The 17,105-nt window shown below is 43.8% G+C and overlaps 1 protein-coding gene across 1 annotated transcript in view; it reads right to left on the bottom strand.

Annotated features, from left to right (window-relative positions):
• Nucleotides 1-10,007, bottom strand: part of ERICH6 (glutamate rich 6) — a 31,964-nt gene extending 21,957 nt beyond the window's left edge. Inside the window, exons 1-6 of the mRNA XM_030574354.1 lie at nt 9,917-10,007; nt 7,251-7,305; nt 6,397-6,482; nt 5,397-5,457; nt 4,448-4,554; nt 784-859 (exon numbers count right to left, since the gene is read on the bottom strand). Coding sequence (XP_030430214.1) covers nt 784-859; nt 4,448-4,554; nt 5,397-5,457; nt 6,397-6,482; nt 7,251-7,305; nt 9,917-10,007 — 476 coding nt within the window. The remainder of the gene's footprint in view (nt 1-783; nt 860-4,447; nt 4,555-5,396; nt 5,458-6,396; nt 6,483-7,250; nt 7,306-9,916) is intronic.
• Nucleotides 10,008-17,105: the final 7,098 nt, after the last annotated feature.

Raw genomic sequence — 17,105 nt, 5'->3', positions numbered from 1 at the left:
ATATGCAGCTGTCTATGCGGTATATGGGCTGCATCCACATAATATATATGCTACCTGTATGACCCTGAGGATGTCACGTGGGCCCCAGCTCTGTGCTGATTGGGCTGCAAGAGGCCCACGAGCCATGAGTTGAGAACCACTGGTCTACACTTAAGTGCTATAGCAGCACAGCTGCACCACTGTAGCATTTTAAGTGTAGACATTCCTTACAGACTGAAAGCATCATATAGCTTTTCCCTTTTCCACTACACAGTGCAGCTGTCCTACTACCTTGGAAAGGTGAATTCAATAGTTGAGTTGAAAGCTTTAGCTTGCTCAATGCTATGAGCAAGTAATGTATATGAAATACGTTGGTGATCCTAGTACAGATCCTAGTGAACAGGCATCGCAAAAACAACCACCAGATACACATAGCACAAATCAGTGGCATCCCTGTTGGTTATTTAAGTAGAAGCCAAAACAGGATGGACATAGAGAATGAACTACCATTTCACTCACAGATACTTTCCCTCCAAATCCAGGTTGAAGCTTATTCAAAGAGTGCCCATGCTACCATTGGCCCATGCTGTACCAGTTTTGTGGATAAATAGAAGACCGCAGTCTCTGTGGCTGTCAAACACCTTTGACAAGGCCTATATCTTAAAAGCAGGCTTGAATTATATTCAGGAAAAACAATGAAAGCAATGGAGATTTGTAAGTAGCTTTTCTCACTGGTTCTAAGTTTCCCAGCTTATGATCCTGTTTGACCACCAACTAATCATATTAAGTTTTGCCTGTGCTTACCTGCTTAACTTGTGTAATGAGGGAGAGCAAGTTTCTCTTCTAATGCCACCTAATATTGTAGGAAGGCCGTTTGTACCTGTTGAACACAATAAACGAGTCTATGCATGCAATACAAACAATACTAAATGATTAAACACAGAGACTCTACAGTGCATCTGCTGGTCTCGGTTCATGAGAGAGAACTGTATGTGTTAAAATCCAAACTAAAACTTGTGCTACTTTTTAAATGGTAGTTCCATAGCAAGATGCTTCTTAAGAGCAGAAATTTTCTACTTAGTTCAAAAAGATGACGTGTTCAGGACTAACTCCTGAATCTGTTCTGAGGGATTATTATTGCTGCATGCAGTCTAACCAGGGCTGGCTCTACCATTTCTGCTGCCCCAAGGAAAAAAAAAAAAATGATCGGACTGACGCCCGAACTGCCAAAGCAAAAAAAAAAAAAGCTGCTAAAACTGCTGAAGCAAAAAATTTTAAAAAAGCCACCCCTTAACGGGCTTCCTCCACTGGTGCCTGGACCCGGCCCTGAGTCTAACTAACTAACGTACAGTAACACTATCCTCACTAGGCTTCCCAGGCTGGAGGTTCCAATCCCAGCACAAATCAGCTGCTCAGTTTAGTGCTTTTGTCCAGCACTAAGAGTCACTTATGCCCACCCTTCTCTAAGTGCCCTGCCTGCCAATATGCTAGGTTTCCCTTTATAAAGTCCATCCAAATCTAGGACATAAATACTTCAATGAAGAGCTTTTGCCGTAGGCCCCTCCTTGGCTGTGTTGGGCCTGCTCTCATCCATGTTCTTTCTGGTTGATCAGAGAGCACAAGTTTCTCAGTGAAAGACTTGATTGTGGAACTAATTCTTGGAAGAGGTTGACAAAATGTCTTCCTTAGCTGCCTTAGGACACATGATAAGACACATTCATTGTGGTTGGCTAGTTCTTGATAGTTTGCCCCCTGCTTGTTTACTAGATTTACTAACCCTTCCCCTCTTGCTCTCTTTTGTAATAATTGAGCCTACAACTTTAACCTAATTGTGAGCTTACCTGTGAAAAGTAACTGAAAGGTCATTAAAAGTTATAATAACCTATAATAATAATCTATTTGTGGGAAAATGTATAAAAGGAAGACAGGCCTTCTTGTTTGGATTAATTTAGTCTATTGATAAAACTGAAGGACTATGTTAAGATCATGCTTAGTAAACAAGGGGAGTGTGGAATTAGGCCTAATTGCTGGACAAAATAAGGAGGGGAGGAGCTATTTCAGCCAATCATCCCTTTTTGGGGCCCTTAAAAACAGACTTTGGGAGGGCAGGGAAAGACTAATACCACCACTGCTAGGGGTCTTTCCATCGTGACACCCAGATGCTGGCACATAGTGGGAACATGTGACTATAACCACTACACCAGCAAGGACCCTTGCCTGCTACATGAGAGATCCTGCTTTGTCTTCCCCTCCCTTGGGTCTCTCTTTCCATCCCCCACTCTCGTGGCTTTTCACTTGAGCCTAAAAAAACCTGCTGCACAGCACTAGCACAATGAGATGAGACAGCCCATCCAGTTCTGCTCAGCCTGAGAAGGATCTGACCACACCGGATGTCCCTGACCGGGGAGACAAGGTCCAGAGCAACAGGTGATGTGCCAGTCCAAAGCACTATTTATGACTAGTCCCCTGTTTCTTGAGAATATCAACAAAAGCTGTATTTCCCCATTTTTACTATCCTGTCTCTCTTCTCTCCCTGCTGGGTCCATCTGTTTTGTCAAAAGCAGGAAAGTGAGCAGCATTCTTGACTCAGGATTAAACAGAATTAGTCACTTTCTTCCTCATCAAGGAGGACTGTTTGATGGAATAAGGCTCACTGTGCTGTCCCAGGCCTTGAAGTTCCCTGACAACTGTTGCACCCTGGCCTCTACCTCATGTTTGCTGAAACCTGATGGGCTGAGAAGCTGATTGGAGGAACACTCAGTCTCCACCGATTGGTCCAACTCTGCTATTTAAGCCAGACAGCAGTACAGGAAGTTGTTTGAGCAACAAGGTGATTTCCTGTTGCAGCTCCATGGGATCCCGCTTCTTGCACCCAACCCTGTTCCCAGTTCCTGCTTTGTTCCTGGCTTCTGCCTCACCCCTGCCTTTGCTCCTGTTCCCACTTGGCTCATGCATTGTGCTTGATCCTTGCCTTTCCTCCATTTCCTGCCCTTACCTCGCTTCCACCATCACTTACCAGTCCTGTCTCTGACTCTGGCTTGACCTCTAGCTCTGGCATTTGGTTTCTGACCTTAGCTCTGACCTTCAGCTTCGATTCCTGACTCTGACTTGACCCTGCCTCTGGTAATTGGCAGTTGACCCTGGTGCTGACCCTTGGATTTGTTTCCCCAACCTGGGTGCCTGTTAGGCCACTAGACCTGATTCCTGCTCTGACTACTAAACCAGACTGGCTACATCCCAGTCCACAGTACTCAAACCAATATTCCCTCTCTAAAAAGACTTTAACTTTGTTTTGCATAATCACTCAGTTTCAATGTTTTTTTGCCTTTAAATTCTTTTCCTTTGTTTGTGTTTCAATCAATAAATTTCTGACCTTTGGTATGAATTTCCTAGTGTGTTTTCCATGATACTAAGCTGGCTAAGGTTTCATATACTAAACCTTGTTTAGAACTGTTTAATGTGCAACAGTTACAGGTTATACTAATGCCTTTAACTTGTTGGGCCTATATACTATATCACAATTAATACAATATCCCCTTTATTTATATAGATGGGAAACTTAGTGAAGAAGGAAAGCTAATAACTGATGACATGAAGAAAGTTGAGGTGTTTAATGCCTATTTTGCTTCCGTCTTCACTAAAAAGGTTAATGGTGATCAGCTACTCAACACAATATTAACAAGGCGGAAGAAATTTCAAAGCAGGGAAAGAACAGATTAAAGAATATTTAGATAAGTTAGGGATAGTCAAGTTGGCAAGGCCTGATGAAATTCATTTTAGGGTACTTAATGAAGTAATTTCTGAATCGTTAGCAACTATCTTTGAGAACTCCTGGAGGATGGGTGATGTCCCGGAAGACTAGAAAAGTGCAAACATAGTACCTAGCTATGAAAAGAGGAACAAATATGACCCCATGAATTATAGACCGGTCGGCCTAAATTTGATACCTGGAAAGATACTGGAACAAATTATTACATAATTAATTTGTAAGCATCTGGAGGATAATGGGGTTACCAGGAATAGCCAACATGGATTTGTCAAGAACAAATCATGCCAAAGCAACCTATTGTCATTTTCTGAGAGGGTTACTGGCACAGTGGATAGGAAGGAAGCAGTAGATATGATATATCTTGATTTTTAGAGAGGCTTTTGATCAGTCCTGATGGGCTGGCACTAGGGGCAGCCTGGTGGCCTGGGGCAGTTCAGCTGGTACTCCTCTGGCCACGGGGGGAGAGGGGGCACTTAGGGTGGGGCAGGTGCTCAGGGCTCCTGTGGACATGGGGTAGGAGTGGAGCCTTGGGCAGAAGGGGCCGTGCTGCATGGCTAGCCTCCCCGAAGGTGGGGCTCATGCGCCGTGAATGCTGTCAGGGTGGTCTAAGCTTACTTGGTCTTGCCTCAGTGAAGGGGGCTGGATTCATTAACTTCTTGAGGTCCCTTCCAGTCCTACCTTTATTTGGTTCTATAATACCTGTGTTGGGAGCTGGTTGCTTCGTGGTGCTCTTCTGGGCGCTGGTCTTGGATCTGGGTTCTGTGGTCCCATCAGATTTTCCTGCTGAACTCTTGTCTTGAGGCGATCTAAGGCGGTGAATGGCAATATGATCAGACTTTAGGTGAAGGGCTGTTTACCCATAGTGCCTTACTAATACCCATGGTTAAGTCAGATGGCTTGCCATCTCCTAAGGAATTTAGATTTCCTGTTGTCAAAGACAAAATGCTACACTTAGCTGGCTGTTTAGGGGCTTATATGAAATGAATGGGTACTCTTAATGTGGTTCCTACTGGATAGCTACCCATATTATAGCAGCACCATAACTATCCTCATTAATCAACAAGAACAGATCACATAGTAATAGGTTTATACTGTAGCATGGAAAACTTGTTCAGTATTAGAAAAATATTTCTCCTATAAAGGCCTAATTCTGCCCTGTGACACATGTACAGAACTTTCACTAAAGGCAAGGAGAATTGCACAGGGACAGAATTTCATCACTGTGCAGTTTCACAATGCAATATGTGAGTAAGTAAAGCTATGGAAACATCATCACTGGGAATATTAATATGTAGATACCACTCTTGATGAATAACCAATTTTACTGTGAAATTAGGGTGAGAGAAATCTACAAGACAATGGATCATGGTTCTTTCCAACCAAATGATCATAATATAACTAAGGACCAACATCTGGAGAAGAGTGAAAGCAAAGAAGACAGTTAATTGTACTGATTGTACTGACTACCTGGTTATACAGTCCCCATATCAGGAATGGTTACAGCATGCCACAGCTCAGACAAAAATACAAACAAATTAACTTCTATTTTGAAGTAATAATTCAGCTAGAGCCTGCTCTAACTCCCATTGAAATCATTGCAAATAATTCCACTAAGTTCAAATGGGAGTTGAAGTGGGTCCTTCCTTACCTGCTTAATGTATCTAATGATGTGGAAATTTCTCTTCTAATTCCTCCTAGTACTTTGGAACCTGTAACATACAAAAATCACTAGTATTTATACTAGATTGTATCTGTAAACTAGTAATAAGCATAATTCTGACCTGCTCTAGAAGACTAAAGAATTGTATATTGACATCAATGTAAATTAAAAACAAATCTTGTTTTTTACTGAATTAAATACAACCAACAGAGCAAATGCCCTGTCTTAAATGAGCATGAGAGTAAGCTCCTTTTCCTGGCTTCAGATAAGGGTGACCAGCTTCCCTTTCCTACCTGACCAGTGATTTTATGCACCAGATTATTGAGGCAAAAGTGCTCAAATTTGGTGTCTACAGCCAGGGCTGTCCATAGTGGCCCTGCCCCCACTCCACCTCTTCCCCCAAGCTCCCACCTCTTCCCTCTTCTGCTCCACCCCTTCCCCCAAGCCCCTGACCCCGCCTCTTTCTGGCTTCAGCCCCCCCACCCCGAGTGACACTGGGAGCTGGTGGGGCTAAGTTGCTCGCTGCTGCCAGCATCAGGTCTCCCGCTAGTTCCCCAGAATCCCACATCCCGAAGCATGGGGCCCCCTAAAGCGCGGGGCCTGGGACGGTTGCCCCAATCTGTCCTATGGATAGGACGGCTCTGTCTATAGCTAGGTACCTAAACCTATAGCTAGATACCTAAATGAAGTTAACAGAGAATGTGTGTGCTCAGCAACTCTGGAAAATCAGGCTACATATTTAGGAGCGTAAATATAGATATAGGTGTCAAAGTTTAGGCATCTAAAACTTAAAATACAGCTCTGACCCTATGCCCCATTTTTCAGTGCACCTCTCCTTCTTGCCCCAAGGTATTTACTTCCTTTTCCTACATGCTCCAGATCACTGCCTCCTCCTTTTTTGTGTGCACTGATTTTTCTCTTTCCCCTATATGCCCAATGCATTACAATCCCAGTCTCTAGCAAGGATGGAATTATATCATAGTTGTACCTGGGCATGGAGCTGGCTTTTCTGTGGCCCCATCCTGGGGGCTGCTCTCTGATTCCACCTCTGTGGAGCTCCTGTCTTCAGATGAGCTAAGCAAGTTGAAAAGACAGTATGTTCAGCTTACAGGGGAAAGACATCTCTGCATAGCATTTTTGTCTCACTAATGACCACTGTTTATAATAGATGGCCTTATCTCTAAAGAAATTCAATTTATCTCTCCTTGCACAAAGAAAATGCCACTGTACTCTGTCTAGTTCCTAGCAGACATAGTCATACAGTCCCTCCTCCTCCACTGGCACCTCTGCTGATCCTCTCAGCAGAGGTTCAAGGACTGAATAAGCATGAAGAATTAAATAAGGCTAAGGTAGGAAAAATGGATACAGCTATGTTTATTCAATCTGGGAGTGGGGAACTGGAGGGAGGAGGACAGTAACTAAAGATAAGGAGACAATCAATGAGGGCAGAACAAGTCATGATAGATGTAAAGTGCTATGCTAAGAAAATTCTGCAGGCCATTTGGTAGGTGCAACATAGGTTACAAAATCATCTTGGCTACACTAGATGCTAGACATCTTCCTATCAGGGATGGTTTTGGGGAAAAACCCTCAATATTGCCATGATGCAAGGAACGATGGAATAGATGACCCACTGGAGAGCTGCATAAACTCCCGATGTTTCTCAGATGATATAAGTAAGGATGGGTGGGGGATGAGGGAAGACAGTGAAAGCAAAGAAGATTCCCAGGTAGAATATTGGGCTGAATATTATATTGCTGGCTCTAAGATCACACATGGCAACTGCATAACACCGCTCAGCCCAGAATAAAGCAAATCAAAGTTATATTTCCATTTGCTTACCTGCTTCGCCCCTCATAGGATGAAGATGAAGTTTCTTTTCTATTTTCCTTGGCATCTGTTGAATACAAATGTATATAGACTAGTTGGACTGCAAGATGTGCATCTGAACTTGCCAGCATAACGGCCCTAGTATGTGAGCTGGACTAGAGGAAAGGTAAAGAATTTTAAGGTATGATATTAAGGCTGTATATATAGCATCTCCCATTCTTTTTATTGTCCCCACAGCAGTAAATGGAAAGGCTACTCCATGTAAAGGACTCGGAGGGATAAAGTTTCGCCAAGAAGCCAGGTTCTTATAACTCTTTGGCTTCAGCTATCAACAGCATGGCCCCAACATGTGCTTTCTCCCAATTCACTCTCCAGTCACCATGCTATACCCTAGAGGTGCTCAGAACATTTCATCACAAGTGAAATTTCCAACCAGCTCCCATTCTAGATGATGTCTTAAGTGATAAAACAAATGAGGAAATGGCGAGAGCACCAGTGGCAGAAGTCTTGTGCCAAGTCTGAATAGTAATTATTTGGACACGTTCTGCCATTGCTGTGCAAAAAGCAAAAAATTTCTTTTTCTCCACCCTGGCATCAACAGTATCACGCAGCAGGACTGATCAGGATAGATGATAATATTGTTAATCTCAGCTGCCACCACTCAGTTACAGAGTTAGGGTTTTCTTCTCCATGAAGAAATTTCAAATTACTTTGCAGGTAACAGCTTGGATCTGGACTGAGAGGTCTGCTTCTGTGGCAACAGAGTGGTGTCTTGAAGGGACAAATGCTGAGTTTCTCTTCTTGAGTTTCAGCTGACATGGATTTGCTTTGGGTCACAATCCATACATGTTCTTCTTGGCTGGGCGGAAGGCCTGTGGGAAGTACTGGTCTTGTTGGTTGAGACTGTCGTCATTTTCCTACAAGCAGAGGAGTGCAGAGTGCCAGGAGTCCTTAAGGAAGCTCTTGCTAACCATTGACTTGTATCTCATTTTTCTGTTTTGGGAGATAATTGAAAAGGAGGTGGCAGGGCAACTCCGGTACTTTCTGCAGTTCTCATATTTCATTATCTTAGTCTATCACACTTTACACCCTATTACTGACTGGACTGGGCCCTTTTAAGAGGACACTGCTCCAGCCCACCTATGCCTCATTAACAGTCTCTTGATTGGGTATGACAGAGGGGAACTGGTCTCTGTAAAGAGCCAGAGGAGCGAGGACTCTGATAGAGGCTGTAATGAGTTGAAGGCTTCTGCAGGATACTGTTGGCCAAGGGGAAGCATTGGGGCCAGAGAGCCATAGCAAGCTGTAGAGAACCTGCAGGGACAGACCCTCAAACTAGAGGAGTTATTTCAGCTAGGCTGGGCTAGGAGTGGCCTGCTAAAGTAGGGAAGATGCTGAGGCTACGTCTAGACTACCCGCCGTATCGGTGGGTTAAAATCGATTGCTCGGAGATCGATATATCGCGTCTCATCTAGACACGATATATTGATCCCTGAGCACGCTTATATCGATTCTGGAACTCCACCAACCCCAACGGAGTTGCGGAATCGACAGGGGGAGCCGCGGACATCGATCCTGCGCGGTGAGGACGGGTGAGTAATCCGATCTTAGATATTCGACTTCAGCTACGTTATTCACGTAGCTGAAGTTGCTTATCTAAGATCGATTTCCCCCCGTAGTGTAGAACAGCCCTGAGACACCAGATAAGTTTCTAAGCAGGAAGGCCTGGAAGTAAGGCTACTGCAGGGAAGATCCTGAGAAACCAGAGGAGTTTTGAGACTATACTCAGGGAGGAGGGGCTGTGTCCAGGATAATATTTTTTTGCATTTATTTTTATGCCAATAAAACTAGTCCCTAAGCTAGTTACTGAACAGAGAAAAGTCTTTCTGTAAGTTATTGAGATAACCAAACAGGGAAGCAGAGACAGGGTGTGACAGTCACCCCTGACCACAAGGGGGTGCTCAGGAGGCAGCTGACGCTGTTACAGGCCAAATCTGTGACTGCACTTGTTTCTGTGGCTTTCCTAGCAACGGATAAAGACTGAATATCCATGATGCTCTCTTAAATTCTCAACATCCTTGATGCTTGTGACCATGAGGTTTTCCTAGCACCACTGCAGTTGCCAGTAGGGATCTTTGGGGAAAGTCCCAGGGGGGTAGTTTTACAAAATTGCTCTTCCAGCCCAAGGACTCTCTGTGAACCAGGCTACTCTGAGTTTCTTTTGTAAATATCACTGTCTCTATGACTACTGGAAGTGTTAATGAGGAGATATTGCTGCAGAGGGCTGATGGCACCCACGGCTACATTTCCACCTATCTGACTCCGCTGATGCAGCAGAAAGAATGAGCCAGGCTCTTTATGAGACTAGGGTGCAAACAAAGGGAAGCTGTCTCAGTCTTACAAATGAGATGATGTTGGTAAAGGGGAGATGCAGCTAGAAAGTGGGAAAAGCTAATCTCCCCTCTGTCTGTCCAACAAGGGAATCCACACTGCGTCGTGTCAGGCGAGCTTGTCCAGCGCTGAGGTTACTGGATCTAGAGTAGCTCAAGGAGCAGCTGCAGCTAAATGCCTTTAAAAATCTGCTCCTGCCACCTCCAGACGCAACCCGCCGGCAGTCCCAGCTGAGAAGTGTCACGCTGGGCTGGGCCGCGCCATCCCCGTGACCGGGGGCCACGTACCCTTCCCTGCTCCCCGCGAGGCTGGCTGCTCGCCGGGCTCCGGCTCGGCGGACCCACCGCGCTCCCGCCCCGCACTGCCGGCTCCCTCCATGGTGCGCTGCTGCCTGCGGCCCCTTTAACACGCGGGGAGCCCCTTCCCGGGTCCTTGTGACGCCAACTGTTGTGCGTTCTAATCGCTAGGGAGATGGCGTGGCGGGGCGGAACGGGGCGCTCAGCGATTTAAAGGGGCCGGTCGCTCCCAGCCCTATGGGATGCAGACTCCTCTCCCCAGTGCTGAGCATCTCCATGGCCGCGTGTGCCGGCTATCGGATCCAGCCCCCGTGCTGGAGGCACGTGCACCAGGGTCTGGCTTATTCTGGGGTTGGGCAGCGGAGGTGTTTGGGCGAGGGGCTGCATCTCCTTTGTTGTCCCAGTGGCGCGGGGTCGAGGTGATCTCGCATTTGTGAAAGCGGTGGCAGTTCCTATTTTCCACCGGCTCCCTAACCCAGCAACCCTTGGCGGTAACTAGCTGCCTCACTGCACCCGCCCTATCGGTGTTTCCGCCAAAAGAACCAATAATGAAGTAGGTCTTAGGCCATTAAAGATCCCTTTGCGTTTTTTGTAAGACATCTCTGCATCGTTGTCACCTGTTTACCACCTTTTCCCCTAGAAGTGGCGGCTTCTCGGTGGTGCTGTACAAGTGTGTGTGACGTTTGTATGTGCTTTGAAGTGTCCACCAGAGCTCGGATTTATAAAATGTGTGGGCTTTGCAGTATGGCCAGTATTTTGGGGAGGGGTATGGATCAGTGATCTGGAGGGGTGAGGAGCTGTTTGACAGGTTACTTGTGAGTTTTCTCTGGCAGTTGGAGCCATATGTCTTCAATGTTCATTTTGAAAAGCTGCAGAAGTATGAAAAAAATCTGAATAGTCAATATTCTACCCTCATGAGATACAGGAGGGGGTGGTTGTCTTAAGAGGCTCAGCTGGGAGTTTAAAACAGTTCAGTACAACACAATCTACTGTAATTTGTACTCAATCTAATGTGGCAGGTGAAATTAAGCAGATATAATTTCACTTCAGTTTATACTAGCTTAGGTTCTGAAAATGGCTTTGGTTTGTCAAATTTGAAAATTAAAAAAGACAAATTCTAGTCTGCAATAGGATGTCATGCTATAGGTGGTGACTAGAGGGAGATGCTGAATAATCTTTTTGTCAGACTGTTTTGTTAAACCTCTAGGACTGAATTCATCCTTGGTGTAACTTCACAGAAGTTAATGAAGTTGTGTGTGTGAATGCTGTAATGCAGAACTCTGCTTTGGCTGGCATTGTTGGGTCATGCTGTTAAAATTCCTTGGGTGTGGACACAATGCGGTCTGCACTGCTCATTTGCACTCCCTTGCAGTCTCTAAGAAGGCTGCCTAATTGTTAGTCTTGGGGTGGGTGGCAAATTCTGAAGGAGAGGGAGTTGCCATTCTGATTGAGGGGAGTGGGAAAACTGTCTCAAAGGGAGTGCATTACAGTCTTACAACTAGAGCTGGTTGAAAAATGAAACTTGGCTCAGAAGTTCTTGTGAAATTTTTAGTTGTGAAAAATTTACCCCCATTTTCCCAAAGTCTTCAACTAGCTTCTAGTTACAACTCTTAGAGGAAAGGAGTTCCAAATGGTTAAAACACTACCCAGGTTATGGGAGACCCCAGTTCAATTCCCCGCTCTGTCACACGCTTTTTGTTTGTCCCTGGGAAAGTCATTTAGGCCCAGATTTTTAAAGGTATTTACACATGTAAGGCTACATCTCCACAGCCCATGACAGCAACTCTGAGCTTGGGCTGACAAACAGTCTTTCCCTTACATGCTAAAAATAGCTGTGTGAGAGTCAGGCTGGAGCTTGGGCTCTGAAGCCCTGTCCCTAGGCTTCAGAGCCTCACCCTGAACCTGTACAAACCTATTTTTAGCACCATAACATGAGTTTGAATCTCTTGGTCCTTGGGTTTGAGACCTGCTGTAAACATACACTCTGTCAGTTAGGCATTGCAATGCAGACTGGAGCAGTGCCGAAATGTCTCTAAAAATCAGTGTCTGTTAGTCTTTTTGTGCCTCAGTTCTTCTGTAAAATGGGGCTAATAACATTTCCCTTCTTTACTGGGGGTGTTGTGACGATAAATACTGCAAAGACTCTGAGCACCTCAGAGACGATGGTGATGGGGTGCTATAAGTACATAAACTAGAACTCCCTTCATAGATAGGCTAACATTCTCTGTTTCTCCCACACTAAGGTAATAACCCCTCCGCATACTATAACTGGGACTGACTGTGTGAAGTTGAACTCATGAAACTTCTCTCTGGCTCTTATATGTGCGCACACACATCTTGTATATTAAAGAATAGATTGGAAAAAGAAGTAAATTACATTTATTGTATCTATAAGTACATTTTGCTTTCTTAGCCCTCTATATGTACAGGCAGCACTTAGACACCACACAGTTTATCTGTAGCACTGAGTGTTGGTGTGTGTGATTTCCTAACAGTCTTTTTCCAGAGTGATGGATAACTGAATCATATGGTGGACTCTTCAGTATTATTAGGAACATTCATGCATGTTGTTTTATATATAACATGTTTCTCATTTATCTTTTTATTCCAACCCCTCTTTTTTAAATGTATGCTAAGTCTCTTATCTGGTTACATATGGACATTAGCTATGGATATCAATGTTTATTTAAAATATCCTAGCAGGATCAGCTTTTTACATTTATCTTTTTTAAATTAACATAATTTTGGATCAGGAGGGTGATATTTCATTTGTGTGGTTGGTGTCCTTTTGAGGTTTAAAATATAAATCTATATAAAATCATTTTAAAGAAGTAACCTCTTCCCCCTACTAAACAAGAATGGGTCTTCTGAAAATGTTATACCTCATAACTCTTCTGCCAATCTGTGTCGTATGGGTGGGTCACAATGTTAATGTGCATATTATGTCCTAAATTGTTGGTATGTACTAGGCTGCGTTTTCTTGCAAGCCTGAAAAACAGTTTATAGTGGTGGTGTTACGTTGTTACGTTGTACTACGTCAGCAATAGCAAGTACCATTAGAATGCATCTCCAATAATTTCTGTGTTTGCAGTTTATTGAGACTCAGTCTACACTAGAAAAGATTTGCTGGTATAGCTAATATAGACAGTTTCTACCAGCAGAAATGTGCCTTTTTTATTGTATAGCTTTTACCAGTTCCCTAAACAAAATAAGTGATATGCATCTACACTATCGGCAAAAGCTTTATAATGTTAAAAAAAACAATTGAAACCCCCCAAAACACCGCCGACGCTATCATAGTGGCAAGTTTCTAGTGTAGACCTGTCCTATGAAATGTTTTATGTGCTAATTTGATGGGTTTCCACACAACTCAGCATTCTTATGCAGAGGAAGATATTAATTCTGACATCCTGCCTTGATTGGAGACTCAATGGCAATGAGGGTTTTTTCACAAGTCACGTTTTATGGTTTGTGGGTAGGTCACTGATCCCAATCTGATTGACTTGCTGTCATCCTACTCCAGTTCACTTGCAGGGCTGTTGGAACAATTTTTATAGTGGGGGTGCTGAGAGCCATTGGACCAAACTAAACCCTATATATATTGGAAACCACTTCAAGCCAGGGGGTGTGACATCACCCCTAGTTTCAGCTCCCACAATTTATTGATCTGAAAGATGGCTTATTTTTGTTCATTTTTCACATGGCAAATATGCATTGGATGTGTGTCTTTCTTGCACAGGCAGCCAGATAACCAGCCACATCAAAGATTCAGAGGTGAGTGGTTTTAAAAATGCAATTGGATGTTTACCAAGGGCTGTTGCTGCCACTGCAAAAAATGTCCAGGATATATTCCATTAACATTTCTCTATCACAGTCAAGCCTGGCCTAGGAACTGAGTTACAGCATTGATTACACAACATACATTACTAAGGCAGAGCACTCCCTTGAAATCCATTTGTGATCACTCCACTTGCTCCGTAGAAAGCTTTATTAATTGCCAAACACCTTACTCATATCTGTGTACCATATGCAATCAGTTTTCATTTAGAAGCCTTTGGCTTCTGCTTAAAAATGATTGTACAGCCCTAGCTGACAAATTAATGAGAATTTAAACGCCAGCACACAGTATTCCTCTATATTAGCTCATTGCCATAAAAGAGCAACTTCAATGGAGCTGTGTTATTTTGGGGTTACTTCATTACCTTTTATTAGTATAGCAAACTAACCAAGTGATGTCAGAGTTAATCCAGCAAGTATGTATATGAGTTGGCTGGACCCAAGTAATAGAGTTTATGCTGGTGAATTCCTTACAGGGAATATCAAAAGGTTAGATTTAATGACTTATTATCCCCACAAGTTGCAGTACTCCAGTTCCTTTCCTGTTACTCTCATAACAGCAGCTGGGGTGCAACTCCACCCCAGTCAACTCCTCTTCTGCAAGCTATTCTCTTCCCTTGATCAGCTGCTGTACTTTCTCCTGGCCAGCACACTGCTCAATCCCTTGCTCATTTCCTGCCTGCTGATTTCTCATAAGCTTGGCCTTGGCAACCTTCTTGCCCCAGTTTGCCACGCTTTCTCCCACTTGTCAATTTCCCCACTTTCTCTGGCTCCTTCTGTTGCTTAGGAACCCTCAGTACAGTGCCACTACGTATCTGATGGCCACCACCCCTTTGTCCAGTGAAGCTGCCGGTAATTCCCCATCACTACGAGGGTCAGAATAAGACATCAGAACTATAGACCCATGTGTAGGATGCCTGCTCCTGGCATCAGGTGATCACATGAGAATCCTAACTTTCATTTTTCAAAATCAGTAAGCCCTCTACTCCTCATGGTTGTGAAGAAAAGCTTGAAAAGGTGACCCAAATGTAACTGATGCATGGTTCTAGATAGCATGAAACGACAGCACTGAGAGAGATGAACAGGACTATGCACAGGAACACGACCCACTGCAGCAGGAGGTCCCACCAACACCACCCCAGCCCAGGACTTTGTGCAGCAGGAGGACAGTGTGCAGCAGGAGGACAGCCTACCCATGCAGATACTTACACCACAGCTGCTGGGGTATTTGGAAGCTGCTCTCCTGTTACCCCATTTCTCCAAGGGGGAGAGGAGGCCGCATCATGCTATCTCTGTCTTTTGGGAGATTGTGGGCATTCCAAGTGGAGGTGGAACCATGGGGCCATTTCATGGTGTGAAAAACCCTTCTGGATTGCCTTAATCTGGCCCTGACCCCCTCCCCAGGTTTTTCCAAATAAACACTGAGAAATGAAGTGTTCAGTCTCCTACAGTGCCCCAGAGAATATGTTTGAAGGGGGCAGTTCATAACCTATCTTATTACAGTGGACTTCAGAAAAATCACAAGTGGGAAACAAATATTGGTAAGGGAGAACCATTCCAAGAACAGACACTTTAATAACCGTTGGTTCACAACTTGCACTGAGGTGTTTGGAATCCCTCTGTAGGCCTCGCTGTTTTCCTCATCTGCTCAGATAGTTTTAAATTCCCGTCCACATGTGTCATTGATGAGGAAGCTGCAAAATTCCTTGCCCAAGTAGTAGGTTGCACTCAGTTGTCATTAAAGGAGCAAATTCCATGATATGATCAAAAGGTAATGTATGTCCATTGGTACCTCAGTGTAAGTGTCCCCACAGAGATGTAGAAACACCATCCTGGGAACTGATTAAGAAAGACAGGTACAATCCAGAGGGACCACTTGCTAGGATATTCTGTGTGACTGTGAATGAGGTAGCTTCTGGAATGTAGAGTAGCTATTCTTGGTATCTGTCTTACCTGCTGGAAGGGGCTTGAAACAACCCAAGCTGATTTAGGAAATGCGTGTTTGTACAAGAGCAGTGATGCTCAAAGTACTGCAAAGAGACAACACAAGAATAGGCACACAGGAGTAAAATAATACATTCAAATGGGGGAAATGGCTGACGACAGCAGCTGCTTTGGAATCATTAGTGGCTGTGCACAGTTGCTATTCAATCTCTGCTATTTGTATCGTGAACAATTCAGAACAGTGTTAAGAGCAATATGAGCAGTATTGTCAGATTATGTAAGTGGATCTACATTTTCCTGTTTTAAAAGCACACTGTTTATCAAAGCAAATAAATGACATGCTAAGGATTGAACTATCATATTCTAGATGGATTGGTATAAGCAGGCATTTCTCAGTCATTTTCCCTCTTCTCATGTGAGGTCTGAATTTGGGTTGTGAGTACAGAGTTGGCAGTGAGAATGATTTGATGAGAGGCACCTGGAGACTGAAGTGCTGTGAAAAGTAACTCTGCATAAGGCCTTCCCCTAGAGCCACGATAGAAGACAAGTGAAGAAAATTCACACAATCCAGACCATCAAAACTAAAAAAAATTCTTTACTTAATTAAAATAAATATATTTAAATATAGTGATCGAAGATCCTGTCCAGTAATTCAGGCCCATAAAGCCCACTTTTGTAAATACAGCAAAAACTATGACTATTTCTAAAAGCTTGTTTCAGGCCTATGCACAGCTTCACAGACCATACAAGTGATGCTGGTGTACTGTCAGAGATAAATTGGATCCCTATTTCTTTCTGCTTATGTAAATGCCTTGGGGCAGGTTCTGCACTTTGTTTGCTGCACTTAGTACAGTGGGGCTTTGATACTGGCTGAAGTCTCTTGATACTATTGTAATGCAAACAATAAATAACAATTAGAAATATGGGGCAGGGGAATGGATGCCCACTGAATAAAAAAGGAGGCCAAAAAACCTTAAAACAAATCCCAACCTCTTGTCCCCTACAACCCAGCACCATTTAATGGTTGGACTCCGAGTAACCAAATCAAAGAAATCCAGTCTTCTCTTGAGGGCCTGACTTGCAATTAGCTTAGCTAACCCAATTTAAAAACCAGTTAGGGGCATAGGCTGAGATTTTTTTAAAGCTGTCTAGGATGCCCAATTCCCATTAATTTCAATAGGAGATTTGGACATCCAATTCCCATATGGTTCTGAAAATTTGTTCGTGTAGACCCAGTTTTAGGAGAGGCGGTTTAAGGCAGCATCACATTTTTACTGAACCTAGTGGTCTCAAAACCAATTCAGTATAAAAAGGTCTACAATTCTAACCAGCTTTCAGATCTGGGCAGCTGAATCAGGTGGTATTTATTTATTTATTGGTTTTTCATAAGGAAACAGAC

Source organism: Gopherus evgoodei, chromosome 9 (assembly GCF_007399415.2).
Source record: "Gopherus evgoodei ecotype Sinaloan lineage chromosome 9, rGopEvg1_v1.p, whole genome shotgun sequence".
Taxonomy (NCBI): domain Eukaryota; kingdom Metazoa; phylum Chordata; order Testudines; family Testudinidae; genus Gopherus; species Gopherus evgoodei.
This window is presented reverse-complemented; position numbering and strand designations above follow the sequence as displayed.